Here is a 19,804-nt window from a genome sequence, read left to right as displayed (position 1 = left end):
CCCCTTCGTACTTACACATTCTAGTTCGCTGGCATTCGCTTGGTCAAAAACATCGCTATTCCTCGATATCACGATCTCACATTTCGGTCTCACGGTTTTTCTCACCCACGCAATCACTCTCCTTTTTCATCGTTTTCTTTGACCATTTTTTTCACTCTCTCTCTCGGCTCCTTTCATCGATCATCACATAACGGCCTCACCATCTTTAATAATCTTGCGTACCTTAGACGACGACGAACCCTTACAAATATACCGCACACCATGACATGCCACGGTGGATTCTATTCTATTCTTCGCCCGAGCGAGGCGATCCCGCAGGATCGGCGGGGTCGAGAGAAGTGCCCGTGCGATCGGCGCGTCGGTAGGTACTCTGTGCCACTCTGCGCTGCTACGCTACGGCACGTTCTGCCACTGCAGCTCGGCGGCGAGGGAGACGTGGTCGCTGCCCGAGATGCCCTTCCTGGGGATGCCGGGGTCGAGGTCCGACGTCTGGTGCGGCTTGAGGAGGCCCACGACGGCGGACACTCGGTCGGGCGGGTCGATGACGAAGATGTAGTCTGTCACAGCGATGTCCAAAAATATACAATCATGGAAACGACGCGGTCGCGTGGTCAGGAGCGGGTTCAGGGCGTGGGACCGGACGCGCACCTAGCACGGTTTTCCAGTAGTGCGTGTAGCTCGTCCATTCGGGCTCGTACGCGCCCAGGCGCGCGGGCGGGAGCGCGAGGCGGTCGCCGCAGCGCGCGATGGACGGCTCGGCGCTGTGCGCGAGCAGCCGCTGTCCGGCGTCGTACGCGCTACGCGGGCGCGCGGGGGTCTCGAAGAGCGCGGCGAGCTCGGCGGCGGTGAGTAGGCCGTCTGAGGGGCGTGCGGGGCGCGCGTTCTTGATGACGCGGTCGGGGTCGGCGCCGCCCTCTTCGTCGTCGTCGTCGGCGCCGGCACTGGTGGATTTCGGGGTGGTGGGGGCGACGGAGGGGTCGACGGAGAGGTGGACGACGCAGGATTGGGAGAGGAGGTCGTGTTGGGCGGGGAGGAGAGGCGCGCCGACGAGGAGGGAGTAGCCTGGGTCGGTCGGGGAGAAGTTGAAGTCTGTCGCGCGGGTGAGGGGTCACGAAGAGATGGAGATGGAGATGGGGGCGCGTACCGCCCGCGAGGATGCACGGCCAGTTGGCGCAGTCGTTGGCATCGCGGAATTTGGTGACCTCGCGGAGAAGGATGCCTGCTTGTCTGGAAGGAGAGTTGAGGCTACATACCTAGGAGCGGAGAGAGGGCGTGTGTTACCTGGCACGTTCGTACGAGTATCTGTGGAGGGCTGTGAGCCGCAGTGCGCGTCGATGGGCTCCAGATGTACGTACGATGGGTGCCAGAACAGGTGCGTCGTGGCCACGATCACGCCGCCGTCTTCCGTGCCCTCTCTCTTGAGGGCCACGATGTTGGCGACGTTCTTTGTGACGTGACTGAGCCCTGTACAACCGCGGTCAGCGTCCCCGCCGGACTTGTCGCGCACTTGCGCAGTGTCGAAGTCCAGGACGTGGGTTTTAATTTTGGTGAAGACGCCCCTGCGGTAGGCGATGAGGGAGCCGTGTTTCTTCCTGGGGCCTGCGGCGTACACGTGCTCGTAGCCGCCTGACTCTATGATTGGCAGGAGCTTCTCGAGGCGGTCCACTTCCTGATGTCATGTATGTGGTTTTGGAAGCCGAGGACGGGAAGACGCGACTGACCTGAAGACAGAGGATATCGGCATTGGGGGAGAGGATCTCCCTGTAGATCATGTGTTCGCGCTGTGCGCCTTTCAGACAGTCGCTCACGGGAAAGAGTTCACGCCCTTCATGGTGGCGATGACGATCGTTCGATGGGCTCAGACACGCGCAGGATGGGACGCGACTCACGGACGAGGCACTGGGCCAAAAGCTGAGAACAGACGCGAGTCGTGAGACGTCCACGGGAGCACGCGGGGCTATGTGTTACGAACATTCCAGGTCATGACCTTGAGCCGCTCGGCGCCGGCCTGGGCCTCGCGCACGGAGAGCCACGGCCGGGGGACGATGCGTGCCCTCTCGTCGTCCTCGGGGAGGGCTCGGGGCGTGCTCGCGCCACTGGCTTGCGCGTCGTCTCGTTTGCGCTTGCGCGCCTCGCGCCTGGCGATCTGTTCGGGGGTCAGCTGGAAGCCCTGTGACGGCATCGTGCGCGGTGCGAAGACGGGCGGTGTCCTGTGGGATAGCAGTCTGCGGGGCTGCGCCGAGGAGCGCGTGGCTGATGTGCGCCGGCAGACGAGGGCTTGGAGGAATGCCAGGACGTTTGACTGGACGGAAGCGAGCGCGATTAGATTAGATCGAGGACTGAGTCAGCCGATGGGTATTTTGGAGGCGGGCTCGATCCGTAGGACCGTACGCCATCGACACGCTCTGTGGATGAACAGCCTCTCGACATTCTGGCGACACTGTGGACACCTCCCCTCCTCTTTCGGCCCATTACGATCCTTTCCGGCCTCTCTCGCTGCGCTTCCTTTCCTTCCCCGCGCCACACGCCCTCGACCCCGCTTCTTCTCTGTACATTCATCGATCCGCGCCCTCGCCACGCACCCCGCAATGTCCCCCTCCCTCGAATCAACCGCTTCTCTCCCCAGCTCTCCTGAATCACACGGAAATTTTGACCTCGTCAGACGCGTCAAGCTAGACTTCACGGATACCATCATCACCAAATGGCGCAGCAGAGTCACTGGCCTCAGTGTTGTGCACATAAGCTACGACGGTGAGCCCCACATCCCGCATATACCCTGTTCCTGGACGTGTTTAGCTGATACGCCGTCAAAGCTCCCATTGTAAACGGCTATCTTGCCGTTGCCACCGAGAGTACGTCCTCTTTATTCTTTCAGTTCCTTCGGTTTCACGTTTTAACACACCTCCCAAGTATTCGATGATACCGGATGCCCGCATACCCTAGAACAGTATGTTATACCCTCTCTGCGATCCATCCCGTCCATGTCTGAGCGCATACAACCAGTCTCGTATTCATGGGATCCGAGAAGTACCCGTACAAAGGCATCATCGACCACTTTGCGAACCGCGGCTTCTCGAGCGGAACGAACGCCTGGACAGATACCGACCACACAGCCTACACCGTCTCCACCGCCGGCGAAACCGGCTTCCTACAGATACTGCCCATCTATTTCGACCATGTCCTCTACCCCACGATCACAAAAGCCGGATTTGTCACAGAAGTGCGCAAGCCGTCGTCTCGCAATTCACCGTCTCATCTCATTATTTTCCTTCTTTTCGACAGGTACACCATATCAATGGGGATGGCGAGGATGCTGGCGTCGTCTACAGTGAAATGCAAGGCCGCGAGAGCAGTGCCGGAGACATCATGGCTTTGGAGTGCGTCCTTGCCGTCCTTCTCGATCGCTGCAATGAATTCATGCCACTTTTATGCATAGGCTACAGCGTCTGGTCAATCCTCCAGACAGCGCGTACCGAAGCGAAACGGGTGGTCTCAAGTCAGCCCTTCGAAAACTGACCGTCGAGCAAAGTATACATCCCGTTCACTGTACTGTCTTCTACCTTGCTGACGACGTTCCTCAGTCAGGGCGTATCACGCGAAATACTACGTCCCACACAACCTCACTTTGATCGTCGCCGGCAGACTCCCCAGTGGCACGGAGACCCTTCTCTCCGTCATCGACAAGCAGGTCGAGCCTTCAATCATCGCTCACGGACAAGCCAAGGGGCCTTCTCCTGAGGGATGGAAGCGCCCGTTCTTGGAGACTCCTTCAGTCCGTCGTTCCCCGCTCAAGGAGACGATCAAGAAGACGATCGAGTTCCCTTCGAGCGACGAGTCCAACGGTGAACTTATGATCGGTTTCCTCGGCCCTCACATGGACGACTTTTTGGACTCGCAGGTAAATATCAGGATATGCACCATACGATTGACGCTCCGCTTATGGATTATCTGTGCGCGCTAGGCTCTTGACGTCATGGGCTCTTACTTGTCCGGGTCGACGACTGCGCCGCTGATCAAAGAATTCGTCGAGATCGACCCCCCGCTTTGGTATGCTTCATGGTACTCGTGTTTCGACGTCCCGACACTGATCTTTCATAGCTCTTATATTTACTTTGGAGAAGATACGAGGGCGACGTTCTCCGATCTCACCATATATATCGGAGACATCGCCACCGCGAACCTGGACACGTTCGACCAGAGAATCATGGACAGCTTCAAACGTATCGCTAGCGAAGGTATCGAGATGGACCGTATGTCCCGAGTCCTCAACAGAGAGCAGCGCCAGGTTCGGAGTCACCAAATCACACCCGCTCTCCTGTTTGCTTAATCTTCGATTTCGCAGCTTCTCAATAAACTGGAGGCCGACGGCGGCGATGCCTTCTCGGGGGCCTTGATTTCTGAGGCCCTCTATGGCAGACGCGACGGATCGCAGATTGAGGAGGCACTCGACGAGCTCAAGCAACTTGCCAAGCTGCGCACATGGACGAACGAGCAATGGACAGCCCTTTTGAAAAAGTGCGTCTCATGCGTTTGAACGATCAGTCATTCAGGCGTGCTGACCCACATGGCTCCCAGGTATTATATCGATGCGCACTCTGTCGTCGTCCGAGGAAAGCCATCCGCCAAGTTGTCTGAGAAGCTGGCTGAGAAGGAGAAAGCACGCTTGGAGAAGCGGAAGGCGCGCCTTGGGCCCGACGGTCTCGCCAAGGCTGCGCAGGAGCTGCGGGACGCGTTGGCTGAACATGAGAAGCCTATCCCGAAGGAAATCATCACCGCGTTCCCTGTGCCCGACGTGAAGAGCATCGCGTGGATCCCGGTCGAGAGCGCTCAAGAGCCAGGCATCGGACGGACTTCTCGGGTGCCTTTGCCTGAGACAGACCTCGCGCGCCATGTTGCGAGGGATGGGGAGGAGCTTCCGTTCTTCGTCCAGTACGATCACGTCAAGGTATGATTTGATCCTTCCACATCGCGCATACATTGACCGCATCTCGCAGTCTGACTTCATCAGCATCAACGCACACTTCTCTCTTGCCAAGCTCCCCAACCATCTCAGACCGTGAGCGCTCGGCTATCATTGCATCGCGGATCACTAACCCCGTAGTGCACGTTTATAGGTACCTGTCGACGTACATTCAATCGTTCTTCTCGCTACCCGTCTCCCGCCACAACGGCGAATACCTCACACACGAGGAGGTCGTGGACAAGCTCGAGGATGAGACTGTCTCTCATGAAATTGGGCTGGGCACATCAGGCCTGTTCCCCGAGCTGATCCGCGTAAGCCTCCAGGTGGAGGTGGCGAAGTACGAGGAGGCGGTCGCGTGGGTGAAAGACCTCGTGTATGGGAGCGTGTTCGCTCGGGACAGGCAAGCGTTTTCCCTTGTCTTGGCGCCGCGGACCCCTCACGAATATTGTCCTTCCAGGCTGCAGATCAACGTCGCGCAGATCCAGCAGTCGCTCCCTGCGATGAAGCGGAGCGGCAGCACTGTGCTCTCCGCGATGACCATGGAAGTGCTCATGACCGAGTCTTCATCGAACCGGGCGGGCGGGGTGCTCCAGCAGGGGCACTTCCTCCCCATCCTCGCGAAGCAGCTGATGGACGCGCCGGAGGAGGCCATTCAAGCGTTCGAGGAGATCAGAAAATACCGTGCGTGGTCTCTGCTGTCGATATGCTGTTTAGTTCTTGAGAGTCAAGTCTCTGTCAGTGACGGATCCGACTGGCATTCGCATGTCCGTGGCCGGTAACGTCAAGGATATTCCCAACCCAAGAGCACCGTGGGCCAAGTACTTTGCGGACGTTCTCCCCGTGCGTTCCTTCTTGATAGCGTGGTGTGTATTGGCTCACTGACAAGCACGTGTGTCCGGACAGGTGTCACAACTGGCGCCCGTCCCGATGGCCTCTGAAAACCTCAGCGAGATCGGCAGGAACCCGACGAAGAAGGTGCGTGATGAGACTTGGTGATCCCTCGCCCTTTCCATGGTGCTGAGCTGTTCGCACGCACGCGCATACAGGCCATCATCGTTGAGCTCTCGACCATCGAGAGCACGTTCTCGGCGCACATCGCAAAGGGCATTCAGGGCTTCGCCCATCCCGATTACCCAGCTTACAGGATCACGATGGAGCTGCTCAACGCTACCGAGAGCTATCTTTGGGTGAGCGAGATCACTCGCGTTTTCGATGCTCGTGAACTGATGCCGGATTGTTCGCAGCGGGCTATCCGGGGATCTGGGCTGGCATATGGTGCGTACCTCGGCGCCGACACCGAGGTGGGGACGATCAGCTTTATGCTCTACCGGGTACGTGTTTCGGAAAAGGGATACCGAGCTTGACGCTGATTCCTGAGATCTCGCAGACCTCGAACAGCATCAAGGGGTATGAGGAGGGCGCGGCTGTCGTCCGGGGTTTGGTCGACGGCTCAGTAAGTCTAACATCCACACGTTCCAAAGGAAGTTTTTGGTTGAACCCTTTGCCTGCAGGTAGAGCTGGACCAAACAGTATTGGATGCGGCCAAGAGCAGCATCGTGTACGGCGTAAGCAAGGGCGTGTCTACGCCGGGGCGCGCGGTAAGCCAGCCTCTCGCACGCGTTGACATCTATCAGGCCTGATCGTTTCGCTCTCGTTCCTCCTTACAGGCAAACAGCTCGTTCACGAACCAGGCGCTGCGCGGGGTGCCGCAGAACTACAACATCGACCTGCTCAAGAAGTTCGAGCTCGTGACCAAGGAAGACGTGCTGTACGCGCTGCGCAAGTACATCCTGCCCGTGTTCGACCCCGCGACGTCCGTCGTCGTGTCGGTCACGGCGCCCGGAAAGACGGAGGAGATCACGCAGGGCCTGACAGCGATCGGGTACGAGGTGGAGATGCGGACGGTCGACGTGGGGCGAGAAGGGGAGTTTGAGTCGGACGAGGAGGAGAGCGATGACGAGGGGAGCAGCACCGGCTCGAGCGATGAGGCGTGAGACGCATTGTAGCATAGCAGTATCTATTATCTTGCTCTATCATAATTTTTGTACGCCGGGAGGTCGACAGCGTATATATATATACGATAACGGTGTCTACTCGAGAGATGGGATGGAGGGCGTCTGTGACGAAGGAGCGCTGTCTTCCGCCGTGGGCTTCTCGCCGATGACCTCGATCATCTTTTCGTCCGCCTCGCCCGGCCGCGTCTCTACGTTCTCGAGAAAGTCGTTGGAGACGAGGAAGTGGATGGCCTGCGAGAGGTTGGACACCGTCATGCGGATCTCGGGGAGGAGGAGCTGCGGGACGGCGGCGTTGGGTACGGTTTACAAGAGAGCGAAAAATACGCTGGCCGGATGGACGTACGTTTCGCAGGAGCGAGGGCCGGGCCTCGAAGGGGTTGCGGGGAGGCCGCTTGGGCTGCGGAGGGAGGGGTTTGCGGAGGGGTTTGAGGGGCGGGTGGGCGGTCGGAGCGGGCGCGGGCGCGGGCGCGTCGAGGGCCGACTCGACAGGCGACGGCTCGTCGGGAGTGGGGACAGGGACGGGTGCGACGGCGTCGCCCGCGTCGCCCGCGTCCTCGTCCGCATCCTCGGGGGCGGGGGACGACGCAGACGGCGGGGCGTGGTCGACTAGACCCGGTGGCGCCTTGGAGGAGACGGCCTCTGGCGCGCCGTCGTCGCCCGAGTCTTCGTCAGACTCCGAGCCCGACGACGAGGAAGGGCCAGCGGGCGGGTCGGGCGGCGGGCCTCGTGCGCTCTCCGTCGACGCACCCCCACGCCCGCCTCTTGCTCGCCCGCGCGCCCTCGGCTCGCCGCGTCCCCTACCGCGCCCACGCCCCCTGCCCCGCTGCTCTCCCCAGCCCGCGTCCGGCTGCTGCTGTTGCCTGTCGGGTCCGCCATCGAGCCTGCGGCGCTTGTGGCCGCGCAGGGCGGGGTCATCCGGGTGCATCTGCCCGCGCGCGATCGCGTCGTCGAGCTTTCGCTTCTTCTCCGCGACGCGCGCGTCCGTCGGCCAGCGGCGCCTGCGCTCCGCGAGCCAGCGCGCGATCTCCTCGGGCGTGTCGAGCGCGACGTTCGTGCCCTGGATCACGATCGGCTTCCTGCAACAGACAGTGGGCACGATGCATCAGCGCTGTCAGCCCGCGCGCCACGCGAGGGGCGCCGAAATACACTGATGGTGCGCGCGCACACGCACACGCACACACGCACCCTTTGAGGCTGGGGTCCGCGTCCCATTCACCCGCGCGCTTGCGCCGGTCCCACCCCGCGGGGTACACGAGGTGCCGGTCCATCATATGCACCTCCACCGCCTTCGGCGCGCCCGCGAACCCGCACCCGGGGTGCGCGCAGCGGCTGCTCCCCGGCGCGTACCAGTGCGCCTGCGTTTGCTGTTGCTGTTGCTGTTGCTGTTGGTGCTGCTGCTGCTGGTGCCCTCGACTCGCGCCCCCTCCGCGCCCACGGCCTCTCGCGCCGACCGCGCCTGCACCCGCGGTCGCATTTGACGGCCCTGGCGCGCTGAACGACGCCGGCGAACCTTGCTGGGCGTACCCCTGCCCGAACGCACCCGCACCCGCGCCCACACCCGCACCCGCGCCTGCGTTCCCCGCTGCGTAGTATTGCGCATATGCCTGCGCATAGTGCGGCGCCTGGTACTGCGCGGCGCCGTAGGGGTTCGCGAGCGCGCTGGTCAGTGCCTGCGCGAGCGCGGCGGGGTTATTCTGAGTCTGCCGTTGTGGACGCTGCTGCTGCTGCTGCTGAGGAAGAAGGGGAGGAGGGGGAGGTGCATTTTGGGCAAAGTCAGGGCGCGCGGGCAGGCCGTGGGGGTTGTTGTGTCGGGGGAGCATCGTGCACGCATCGCCCAAAACGGACGCCGCACGGTCCAAGTCGACGGCGACGTCACGCGCTGCACCCGTGACCGCCCCGGGTGTCGACGGCGAACGCACGAGCGAGCGAACGACCTCGAACGCATCGCGTTGCCCGAGGGCGTTCTTTTCGAGTGGGCTAGGCCCAGGCCTTCAAAGGAAGTCGAAGAAAAAAATCGAGTCACACCAAGACGACGCCACTAACGGGAAGTCACCAATCCGAGCTACTACGTCCCCGTTCGCACGTAGTATACAACGCAGCGATTCACCTTTCTCATCAGCGCGCACACGTCAGCATTGTCTAGGAGTTGCCTGGGCCCCGCCCACCCGCGCGGCGCGGAGGAAGTATACGCATACTTTTATAGAGTTAGACTTTGCAGTAGCACAAATTGCACGAAAGCGGTACGGTAAGACACGACGGGGGGGGAGGGGCAACCGGGAGGCAGTAGATGAGCAAAAGGAAGAAAAGACCGAGGGAGACCGGGGGAGAAGCAGAGTGGGGGTGGGTGAGGGGACGGGGACAGTGGAGGGGGCGGGAGCGTAGACGTGCTGGTGCGGTCGGGAGTACGGTCGGGAGGCTGGTCGAGACGGGGACGGGAACGGGACGTACGAGAGGCGCGGTCGCGGTCACGGAGCGGGAATGGGGACGGACGGAGACGGAGAGAGAAGAGGGATGCCGACGCAGTGGGCAACGAGAGAGAGAGACGGGGAAGCGAAGAGACAGGGAACGGATTTTGTGGGGTTTTGGAAGAGCGGGAACAAGAAGCCGACGTACGGGACACGCGGACACGGGGGAACGGGGAAGGGCGGAACAGTATGAACAGGTGGTACGTAACGATGTCCATTTACAGACCACCTCGACGAGCTGGCACCGACCAGCAGCCACAAACGAAGATAAAAAGCTGCGCAGGCCACCTGGCAAGATGAGCACTATGTGTATAACGGACGGGCACTGGACGGTTTTATACCCGGCAATAAAAAAAGAAAAAAGTCCATTCGACACCCGCCAGCCAGCCGCCTTACTAGGCGTGCACGTCCCGGCAACACGCACGCGCGCGCGCGTGTCAAAACAGGGATCACCGCGCGGGGGATCGCGCGACGCTCAGTCTTGCATCTCTTCCTCCTGGTGCTGCTGCTCCTTGCCGACCCGCCTCTCCTTCTCGCTCTCCAGCTGGTTGTACAGCAAAAAGAGCGCCTTCTCGTTCGCCTCGGGCGTGCCCACGATCGTGAACATCCGCTCGCCCGTGTCGTCGTGCGGCGCCTTGGCGATGGAGATTTTGGAGCCGGACAGGCGGCGGATCTCCGTGATCTTGGTCCCGCCGCGCCCGATGATACAGCCGACCATGTCGGAGGGGATCGAGATGTTCTGCGTGCGCAGGTTGGTCTGCGAGGACGGCGAGCCGGGCGAGGGCGGGCTCGACGCGCGCGCGTTCGACTCGCCGTTGGACCGGCGGCTCGAGTAGCTTGCAGAGTAGTTGTGCGAGCGGCGGCCGGTCGAGCGGTCTTCGCCGACGCCGGGGTGGTAGAGGACCGTGCCGAGCCCGCGCTCCCAGTCCTCGAGGAGACACCGGCCAATCTCCTCGATCGCGCGACCAATCGCCTCGGGGGCGCCTTGGACGTCGACGACGCGCTCGGTGGACTGGGGCAGCATGTCTTTCGATGCCACCATGCGGGCGCCGGAGCCGTCCTGGATGGCCTTTATTTTGAGACCGCTGCGGCCGATGATGGTTCCCATGAGGTTGTGGGAGATGAGGAGACGGATGGATGTATGCGCCGCGGACGAGGAAGAGACGACGGGGGACGACGGGTTGGCCTCGACGAGCTGCGCGATGATGAGTGCGTAGGCCTAATAGATCAAATGAAAAGAATATCAAAACGTGTGAAAAACGGAGGTGAAAAAAAAGAACGCGGCGTGCGCACTTTTGCGACGCTGTCTACGGAGCCGGTGACGGTGAGGACGCGCTCGTGAATGCCGGGGATGACCTTGCTGACGCCAGCCTTGACGCCGGTCTGTTCGCGGAGGTCGGCGACGTTTTTGCCAGCCTTGCCGATGATGACGCCGGCGTCTTTGGTGCTGACGAGGGCGCGGAGGGTGAGGATGTCATGACCGGAGGGGGAGGGGGAGCGAGAGGGATGGGGGGAGGCTGCGAAAAAAAGGCGGGAAAAGCGAGAACGAGGCGCGTCAGCAGACGGGGAGGTGGGCGGAAAAAGGGACGTACGCGAGTCGAGTTGGTGTACGGGGGAGTCGGAAGGCATGGGGAAGAGAGGTGTGGGTGTTGTGGGAAGGGGAGGGGGGGCGAGGGGGGGGGGGACCACCATGAGGGGGGGCTGGAGGGGCGGGGAGGACGACGTTGGCGTAGTGGGAAAGAAGGTGTGCAGGACGCGGCACTGGGCGGACCTCAGTCAGGCTTGCGGCATCGGCCGGGCGCCGTACAGTCAGCCGCGTCCAGACTCTTGCACCGCCTCGGACACGCTCGCCCCCCCTGCGTTCTCCTGCGCCGTGCCCGTCCTCGATCGGCTCGCGGGGACGCACGCACGCACGCACGCTCGCAGGCGTCGTTCTCACCAGACCCCAAGCGTCTGTGCGGCCACGGCCACCTTCGAACTCGGACCGCATCTTGGAAGATGCTGCCCGGAGGCGCTCTGGTGCCTGGCGCCCCGCACGGCCTGGTCGCTGTTGTGGGGACGACTCGGATCTCGAGCCGCAGCAGCCCGCGGTGCACAGGGTAGATCGCCGGAGGCACTCTTGCGTCCGCTGTATCTGCGGCTCGCTCGTGAAAGTTGCGAAAGAACCGCGCGAGGGTCTGAGGATATACGACGCTTCTCGGGCGCGCACGGTACCACGATCGGGCTACGGGAACGGCACCAAGTGAACATCGCGCTCGCAGGAGTTGTGCTGCGCGGGGACATAGCGACGATCAGCAGGGCCAGCGTCGGCCGTAGTCGGGACGTCTGTGTGCTAGCTGGGAGGATATACATGTACTCGAAGAGGAAGTTTATATAAGTTACATGAGACGTGAACGGGTGCGGTGACGTGATTTATGCGACCGCGGGGCGGTTGAACAGAGGAGGGTGGAGGACGGATACGGGGACGAAGAGGGACGGGTCGGGTGATGGAAGGGATGGCCGAGGGAGGGGGCCGGGGGGAAAGGCCCGAGGCCCGGGTGTTCGGAGGTGGGACTCAGGCAGGCGGCTCTCTTTCGCTCTCTCTGCCCCATCACACACTCGACTCCAGTCCTCCTCCGCCGCCCGCCGCACTCCACCCCGTCAGCGTTGACGCGCGCTCCCTTTCTTCTTTCCTCCGACACCCATCCGCCTCGTATCCTGCGTCTCGAACCTGCGTTTTTTTCTCCTTCTCGCTCGCGACACCCCGCCATGTCCAACGACCAGTCCATGCACGAGTCTGATGCCTCCGACGACGAGGGTCCACATCCCACAGAAGCCGCGTCCAGCAGGAAGCGCAGCAGCAGAGGTGCGCCCTTCTCACCTTCCTTCCATCCCCGCTCCACCCCACCCCGCCCCGTCCCGTCCCCCGGCTGACTCCAGCCAGCCTGCGATCAATGTCGCAAGACGAAGAGCAAGTGCGAGAGGTACGAGGGCGACAGCGAGCAGTGCAAGAGCTGCACCCTCGCCGGCGTCGGTCCGTCTCCCGTCTCTCCCCCTCCCCTCGGCGTCCTCCACCTCGACTGACTCATTGGTCATCCTCCCCCCAGCCTGCACCTTTCTCGGTATGTGTCCCCCGCTGCCCCATTCGCGTTCGGTCCCAACCCCGCAGTCCAGGCCCCAGCTACAAGCGCGGTCCTCCCAAAGGATACATCCACGCCATCGAGCAGCGATGGCATCAGGTCGAGTCCATCCTCGGCGCCATCCTCGCGTCCCCAGACCCCCAGGTCCGCCATCTCATCAAAAACCTCAAACGAGACGACCTCGCTCGCGACATCCTCAACCGCGTCGACTCGGGTCCCTTTGTGAGTTCCCTTTTTCTTTCCGCCCCCTCGCCGCGGCCCCCCAACCGTACCATGTTCGATCCTCGCCCACTCCTTCAGGGCCCTACCGGCCGCCTCAACCATTCCGTCGCCGTCACCAAAGAAGACTTCTTCGCCTCCATCCTCAACAGCGCAGACCCACAAGCCGCACGCGACCCCTCTCGGCCCCGCCGCCAATCCCGCGTCTCCCGCGAGATCGTCTCCTCCAGTGCGTCCACCCCCTATCCCCTCCCTTGTTCCTCCCTTCAACCTGTAGCCCTTCGTTCCCCTCTCCCAGACAACTCGGCCCTCGTCAGCCCCACCCTCGAGTGGCAGGACCGCCTGTCCTCCCGCTTCGCCCTCATCGGGCCCTCCGCGAACAACAACGGCCACCGTCCGCCCCGCGCGTCCTCCGAGCGCGAACGCACGGGCGGTCCCTCGCTACCACAGCGCCGGCGGCTCGACGGCGATGCCTCCCTCCAGCCTGACTGGGACCGCATGTATAGAATGGACAGGCTCTCAGGTGACCCGGTCTTCCAGTTCGATCCCGCCACTGACACTCACCCCCCGCCCCCGCTCACCGCCCTCCCCCGACACCTGCGCGCCCCAGATTCCTCGGAAGAGGACAAAGAGAGCGAGGACAGCTCGTGCATGTTCGGTCAGCTCTCTCTCGACGAGAACAAAGAGGTGCGTCGGCTCTCGCGCCCTGGGGACCGATAGCTGGCGCCGCGCACCCGCGCCTGCGTTGGTTGATGATCCCCCTCGCCGATGCTAATGCCTCGGCTCCAGGTCCGATATCACGGAAAGGCCAGTGGCTTGTCTCTGCTCTACCAAAATGACCGCACGGACGACCGCAAGGCCGGAGGCGTCTGGTACGTGTACCCTCCCCCCCTCCCTGCCCCCTCCCTTCCCTCTCCCTCATCTCTCACTCTCACTCGCGTGCGCACGTAATCTACTCGCCCCATCGCGATCGCCACCGCTTGTCACCTCGCCAACGCAGGAACATGCCCATGGCGCGTGTGTGGCCGCCTGCGGCAAATCAATTCATCCCAGAGGAGAACGTGGATGTCCCGATGCCGTCGCTCGACGTCCAGCGACACCTGCTCGAGCTCTACTTTGTATACGTGCACCCCGTCTTTCCCGTCGTGCACAAGACGATGTTCTGGAGTGAGTTCAACGCCGCGTGAGTGCTTCTTCCTACCGAATTTGCTCGCCTGCCATCACCGGCGGACGATCGCATCGTCGCGCCAGACGCTCACCGCTCACCGTGCGCGCGTATCTCCTTGACAGAAACTCGTGAGTCCGATTTCCATCGGAGGCGCGCGCCACCCGCAAGCAAGCTGACGCCGCGTCAGGTATCAGGAAAACGGAACTCCGGCGAACGGCACCCGTCGACCGGAGCGCATGCACCTCTCGAACCTGCTCCTGCTCTCCATGTTCGCCACCGCCGCGCGCTACTCGGAGGACGCCCAGTCGTCGCCCGAGGGCACGATCTGGGAGGCGGGCCTCACCTACATGGTGCAGGCGCGCGAGCTGCTCAGTGCGTGGGCCCCTCCTCTCCGTCTCTTATCGCGCGCGCGCGTGCGTGGCGGATCCGCGGCGCGCCGCGTCGATGACACTTTTCGTTGAATCGCGCCTAATTTAGATCGCGTGTACCATTACTCGCGGCCGTCGACGTGCCAAGCGCTGCTACTCCTCGGACTCCGGGAGACCGCCCTCGGTGCGTCGCGTGATTCTCCTCGTCAGCGCGGCGGCGCTTGTCAACTGACTGGGCGCTCTCACCAGGTTCGACGGAACACGGCTGGCTGTACGTCGGTGGGTAGTTTTCTGGATCTGTGTCGGTGCGATCTGGGCCGCTCATGTTTGCCTCGCGACTGCGTGCAGGGATGGCCATCCGAATGGTAAGCCCGAGCGCCGGGCGTGGCTCGATTGATCGTGGCTCACGGCGTGTGCAGGCGTACGATCTAGGACTGCACCGGGACGCGGACAAGTGGCAGATCAACGACCGCAGCCTGTTCTCGCCGACAGAGCTGCAGGCCCGGAAGCAAATCTGGTGGGCGTGCACGCGAGCCGACAAGTACGCGTCGCTTCTCTCGCCCGCGTCTTGCTTCTTTTTTAATTAATGTCCGGCGGGGGGAGCAGGTACACCTCGGTCTGGATGGGCCGCCCGCCTGTCATCTCGGAATCGAATTGCGACACGCCGCTCCCGGAGGTGCGGCACGTTTTTCCTATTTGGGCGGCTCGTGAGCGCGTTGCTACAACTGAGAGTGCTGCAGATCGACGCGGACGAGCAGTGGCTCCCCCATCCGGTCGACAGGGCCGCGGCCGACTACCCTCCCGTTCCGGGACGCGTGATGGCCTGCTTCCGCGCCTCGTCGACGCTGAGTACGTCCCCCTCGCGCCCTTCCCTCCATCCGCTCTCCGTCGCTCACCTCGCCCTCCTCGCTGCACCCCGCCACCGCCAGGCGTCATCACCGGCCGGATCCTCGAGCAGGTGTACACGATCCGCCCGACGACGCCGTCGGCGAAGCGCGCGGCGCTCGCCGACCTCGAGGCGCGCCTCGACAAGTGGTACGCGGAACTGCCCGAGTGCCTGGCGTACGACACCGTGAGCAAGCGCCACGTCCCGCCGCCGCACATCCTGCAGCTGCACATGACGTACTGGAACATCGTCATGCTCCTCCACCGCGCATTGTACGTCCTCGTCCATCCTCCCGATCCGCCGTCTCCCCGCGCGCTGATCTCCGACGCCCCAGCATTCCCAAATGGAAACCCGAACGGTACGTCCCGCTTCGTTTATGTGCGCCCTGGTCCGATGGACGAACGCGCACCCCGCAGGGATCCGAAAACGGCGACGAACAAGTCCACGCGCGAGTCCGACGCCGGCGCCCTCAAGTCCTTCGACATCTGCCAGAGCGCGGCGGGGCGCATCACGGCGATAGGTGAGCAGACGCGGCGCGCGCGGCGTGTCTCGCCGTCACCATGAACGTGCTCGGGCTGACCTCCCCCTCCCCTCCCGCGCGCGCGCGTGCCCAGTCGTCGCCTACCAAAAACGCTTCGGCCTGCAGCGCGCCGTCTTCATGCTCACGCAGCATCTCTTCGCGGCAGGGTGAGTGCCTGATGAATCGTGGCCGCTTGCGTGCTGAGCGACTCTCCGTCTCCGTTACAGCCTCATGCATGTCGTCACTTGTAAGTGGCACCCCGCGCGCCTTTGTTCGCGGTCCGTGACTAACCGCGCGGTCCCCCCAGTGACCTTCCGACCGTCCAACGTGCAGGCCTCGGTATCCCTGTCACAAACCCTGGCCAGCCTGAAAGAGATGGAGGTGCGTGAACCGCCAACCCCCGCGCGTCGCGCGCTGACGCCCCAGACGCACGGACCCGCCCCGCCAGGTGATATGGCCCAGCGCGCACCGCGCCTGGGGCCTCCTGCAGGGCGCCAAAATCCAGGTGGACAACGGGCTGCTCACGCTCTACGGGATCGGCGGCAGCGGCGTGGGCGGCGGCGTGGGCGGCGCGGGCGGCCCCGGCGAGCGCGCGAAGCGCGGCGCGGACGACGCGTTCGGCAAGGAGAAGAGCTCGAACATCCTCCAGCGCGAGGCGTTCGAGGAGCTCGAGCGCAGCGCGTCGGCGGCGCCCGCGGGCCCCGGCGCGCAGGTCGCGGGGAACCGCATCCTCGCGCACATGCTCGGCATCGATATTCCGGGCATCGAGCCCTCGACGTCGTACCTCCCCGGGTACGAGTGGTGGCCGCGCACGGGCCAGCCGCAGCCGCAGCACCCGCAACAACAACAGCAGCAGCAGCAGCACCAGCAGCAGCACCAGCAGCACCAACACCAACCGCACCCGCACCCGCACCCGCACCACCAACATCACCAACACTCACACCAACAACACCAGCACCAACACCAACACCAGCACCAGCACCAGCAGCCGAGCCCCGCGCAGAGCTCGCAGCACACGCTCTCGACGCCCTCCCCGCACTCGTCGCACAGCAGCCCGCCCGCGGCGCTCCCGATCCCGTTCACGTTCGACCAGACGCAGCAGGGCCTCTGGATGAGCGGCGGCGGCGGCGGCGGCGGCGGTAGCGGCGGGATGATGAACACCTCCCAGCAGCCCTACCTCACCTACCCCCCGCCACCCCCGCCCCCAGCGCCGCCCTCGTCCCGCCCGTCATAGGCCCCGTCCGTATCGAACCCTCCGCCTAGAGTCTTTTTTCGTTTGTTTCTTCGCTCGATTCGTGTATTATGATTTTTTTCCCCCCTCTTAATTGGGCTCCCGCTTCTGTCCCATACTTACCGCTCATACTTACGTCCCCCGACCTCGGCGTTTTTCATTTCGTTTCGTTTTAACCTTCCGACTAGTTCGCGTTTCTTCCGGCCGTCGACGCCTGCGATCCTGTACCCGATCACTTGTATCATTAATCTTTCCATATGCACATCGGCGCGTTTCAATCTGGGAGCACACGCAATCCGTACCACAGACAATCGCCAATAAATTCGCCGTCCATGCGGACGTTCTTTGCCATTTTTCAAATTCCTAATATATGGATTGGTTTTGTGCAGTAGGATCCCTCGCGCATGTATGGTAAGTATGCGAGGGTACACGAAAAAAACACGACAGCGATAAAGGACTGTTGTACAAGAGGGATTGCAATGTAACGTATAGCGTAAAAAAAAAAGTCGAAACCCGTGCAAGCGGTGGAGGACAGCACGACAGTGAAAACACGGCATGGGTGGTATAGTAGTTCGTACACATTTTGGAAAATGGTTCCTGCTTTGGTCCAGACATCCTGGTCTGTCAATTATCACATAGCACTGGTCTGCTTCTCCACGTCGATTCTAACTCCGTGGACCGCACCGCTCAGCCCCATCCCCAGATTCATCATGTCCACCGATCTATACTCCGGCACTTCGTCGTCATCATCATGGTGGTGGCCCAGACCCCCGGTACCCTCATCCGTCATTGCTTTTCTGACATCCAGACTGTGAAGCTCGACGCTGCCAGGACTGGACGCCTCGCCCCCGGTAACGCTCCCCAGGGTGCTCAGCACGAGTCCAGAGTTGAGGACCGACGTCTTACTCCGGATGTGGGACCGTATGGGAGCTGGTCTTGAGTTACTGTTACTATCAGAGCGGGGTCCGCCGAAGCGAATTCCAAAAATCTTGGAATTAAAAGTAAAAGCAGGGATGGTACCTTCCGAGTGGGAGACCGTCTCGGAACCACGTTGACGAAGGTCAAGGATCTGGCATGATGATGAAGAGTCAGTCTTTGTGATCAGAACGGGTAAAGAGAGAAGACCGACTAGACGGCAGGCTAAGACAGGGCTGAGCATGACACTGAGGGGGATGTTGATGGCCGAGATTACCTGCCGAGGTCTGATATATACGGTCAGTGTCAAATAAAGAGTCATGCCGAGGAACTGGCACCGCTCACTGTAGATAAAAGATGCCGTTGATCTTTGCGGGATTGAATCAACGTGGTGCAGGTGACATTGCGATTGTTGCTTACCAGGTTCGCGATTGATATCAAAAAGTAATAGAAGACGCCTTCCCGTAAGAACGTTTGGATGAGTCTGCTGCTGGGGCCACCATTATGACGGCGAATATAGAAAGCTTTGTAGACGGTCATGAGCGTAATGACGGTATCGAATGCGAGTGGGGCGATCTATAGATTCAAAAAAATGGAACTCTTGTTTGTGGCCGTGACCTGTACTTGGCAACTCACGAAGAAGCCTGCGTCGGGTTTGAGGTGAGGTGTTGAAGAACAAAATCAAATTTAAAGCGCACCAAGAAGATGTGCCGAATGAGGCTTCGACATTGGTAGACATGGCCCTTGATCCTGTGACATGGTTCAGTCCATGCAATGTTATCGGGAAAGCTGACTGCCTTACAAAGGGTGGCTTCACAAACGGAAGGACTAGTATTGTCGAACGTGAACAGATGGGTAGTCAATCTGAGAACAGGTACGTACCGAGCATTTCCGACGTGGCGACGAACAGTTGATACGCAATCATACCACTAAGGGCACACAGGAGGAAGAATAGCACGAGTTTGTTACGATTAAAAAAGGCGTAGGTCCGAATGAGCAGGACAGCTACAATGGACGGATACGCATCATCAGCAAGCCTCTAATACGGTGATAAATTATGATGTACATTCCGCGCCCACTTGATTCCACATGGCGAGAGCGACCGGCACCTAAAAGGCATAGTTACATACGGAATTGGCCGAAGGGGAATAAAGCTTGCCTTGTATATTTTTTTGCATGTTTCCTCCGAGTGGTCGATCACGAAACAATACAAAAGGTATGGAACGACAGCAATAACCCAGTAACTGAAAGAGGAGGGCATGGGACAAGTGAGGGAAGCGCATATAGGCACGAAAATACGCCAATTACCGGCAGAATATATAAGATGCCTTGACTGGTGTCCAGGACGTCCTCCATATCTGGTAGTAGCAGAAGTTTCAGTCAGATATCCTAGGGATGGGGAAAGGCTCTTACAAACTGCCATTCGCGAGGGAGACAGACGACCCAGTCCCACAAGACAACCGCATCTAACGATTATCTCTCATCAGGTGGAGCTGTCAGAGGGAGCGGTGGAAGAGAATTCGTACACATGGCTACATGAACCCGAAAGGGCGAAGGGATATCAAGGCTGTTGTTTGTCGGAGAAAGAAACGGTCACTCACAGCAAAAGTACACCTGCGTTCTATGTGCACCGTGAGCATGTGTGGTGTGGGATCCCAGTGGTGATGAGAAGGAACTTACACAAAGATAAAGTGTTGAGCGGTCTCTATTGTGTCAGGCATAGCTGGAGAAGAGGGAGGAGTGGGGGATCAGAGGAAAGGCCGGTCGGGAGGAAAGAGCGAGATAAAAGGCATAAAAGCGCGGCAGGGAAGGGGCTCGCGGCGGAAACATTCTACGGTGAAAGAAGAGTGTGCGGATCGAGGGTCGATGTCACCCCCGGGACGTCACTCGTGTTCAGAAAGGATACTGAACAGCCAAACAAGTCCGGGCAAACAT

The 19,804-nt window shown here is 61.2% G+C and overlaps 6 protein-coding genes across 6 annotated transcripts; 2 read left to right on the top strand and 4 right to left on the bottom strand.

The window, feature by feature from the left end:
* Nucleotides 1-393: 393 nt before the first annotated feature.
* On the bottom strand, nucleotides 394-2,182 carry HETIRDRAFT_99377 (uncharacterized protein; the record flags this gene model as incomplete). The annotated part of the gene is made up of 8 exons (XM_009542629.1): nucleotides 394-557; nucleotides 649-1,089; nucleotides 1,145-1,227; nucleotides 1,282-1,302; nucleotides 1,356-1,669; nucleotides 1,722-1,825; nucleotides 1,890-1,911; nucleotides 1,973-2,182. 8 exons carry the CDS (start codon nucleotides 2,180-2,182, stop codon nucleotides 394-396), a joined length of 1,359 nt encoding a protein of 452 aa, XP_009540924.1.
* A 406-nt stretch (nucleotides 2,183-2,588) lies between these two features.
* On the top strand, nucleotides 2,589-7,059 carry HETIRDRAFT_58963 (Metallo peptidase M16; the record flags this gene model as incomplete). Its single annotated transcript, XM_009542096.1, has 21 exons — nucleotides 2,589-2,751; nucleotides 2,814-2,852; nucleotides 2,911-2,947; nucleotides 3,004-3,220; nucleotides 3,283-3,377; nucleotides 3,437-3,528; nucleotides 3,582-3,898; nucleotides 3,962-4,047; nucleotides 4,099-4,285; nucleotides 4,343-4,515; nucleotides 4,576-4,945; nucleotides 4,995-5,056; nucleotides 5,115-5,369; nucleotides 5,421-5,644; nucleotides 5,703-5,803; nucleotides 5,867-5,938; nucleotides 6,010-6,150; nucleotides 6,208-6,294; nucleotides 6,351-6,416; nucleotides 6,475-6,561; nucleotides 6,631-7,059. 21 exons carry the CDS (start codon nucleotides 2,589-2,591, stop codon nucleotides 6,955-6,957), a joined length of 3,198 nt encoding a protein of 1,065 aa, XP_009540391.1. The 3' UTR covers nucleotides 6,958-7,059.
* Nucleotides 7,054-9,661, bottom strand: HETIRDRAFT_447588 (uncharacterized protein; the record flags this gene model as incomplete). Its single annotated transcript, XM_009542628.1, has 4 exons — nucleotides 7,054-7,254; nucleotides 7,322-8,054; nucleotides 8,164-8,967; nucleotides 9,288-9,661. 4 exons carry the CDS (start codon nucleotides 9,659-9,661, stop codon nucleotides 7,054-7,056), a joined length of 2,112 nt encoding a protein of 703 aa, XP_009540923.1.
* On the bottom strand, nucleotides 9,635-11,072 carry HETIRDRAFT_456770 (uncharacterized protein; the record flags this gene model as incomplete). Its single annotated transcript, XM_009542627.1, has 3 exons — nucleotides 9,635-10,662; nucleotides 10,737-10,960; nucleotides 11,036-11,072. 3 exons carry the CDS (start codon nucleotides 11,070-11,072, stop codon nucleotides 9,919-9,921), a joined length of 1,005 nt encoding a protein of 334 aa, XP_009540922.1. The 3' UTR covers nucleotides 9,635-9,918.
* Nucleotides 11,073-12,191: 1,119 nt separating this feature from the next.
* HETIRDRAFT_423957 (uncharacterized protein) lies at nucleotides 12,192-16,957 on the top strand (the record flags this gene model as incomplete). Its single annotated transcript, XM_009542626.1, has 21 exons — nucleotides 12,192-12,288; nucleotides 12,367-12,456; nucleotides 12,530-12,544; nucleotides 12,597-12,784; nucleotides 12,863-13,010; nucleotides 13,059-13,468; nucleotides 13,571-13,653; nucleotides 13,782-13,964; nucleotides 14,033-14,077; nucleotides 14,137-14,321; nucleotides 14,427-14,501; nucleotides 14,567-14,596; nucleotides 14,666-14,682; nucleotides 14,737-14,858; nucleotides 14,924-15,475; nucleotides 15,538-15,561; nucleotides 15,620-15,723; nucleotides 15,818-15,890; nucleotides 15,951-15,970; nucleotides 16,031-16,104; nucleotides 16,172-16,957. 21 exons carry the CDS (start codon nucleotides 12,192-12,194, stop codon nucleotides 16,955-16,957), a joined length of 3,321 nt encoding a protein of 1,106 aa, XP_009540921.1.
* A 628-nt stretch (nucleotides 16,958-17,585) lies between these two features.
* Nucleotides 17,586-19,602, bottom strand: HETIRDRAFT_41363 (uncharacterized protein; the record flags this gene model as incomplete). The annotated part of the gene is given in 14 exon segments (XM_009542038.1): nucleotides 17,586-18,023; nucleotides 18,084-18,156; nucleotides 18,215-18,237; nucleotides 18,290-18,445; nucleotides 18,540-18,545; nucleotides 18,566-18,619; nucleotides 18,672-18,697; nucleotides 18,752-18,874; nucleotides 18,936-18,978; nucleotides 18,996-19,113; nucleotides 19,178-19,227; nucleotides 19,283-19,335; nucleotides 19,471-19,490; nucleotides 19,550-19,602. Coding segments are annotated over 14 exon segments (1,236 nt in total), but the record flags the coding sequence as incomplete, so codon positions are not given.
* Nucleotides 19,603-19,804: the final 202 nt, after the last annotated feature.

This window comes from Heterobasidion irregulare, assembly GCF_000320585.1.
Source record: "Heterobasidion irregulare TC 32-1 unplaced genomic scaffold scaffold_01, whole genome shotgun sequence".
NCBI lineage: Eukaryota > Fungi > Basidiomycota > Agaricomycetes > Russulales > Bondarzewiaceae > Heterobasidion > Heterobasidion irregulare.
This window is presented reverse-complemented; position numbering and strand designations above follow the sequence as displayed.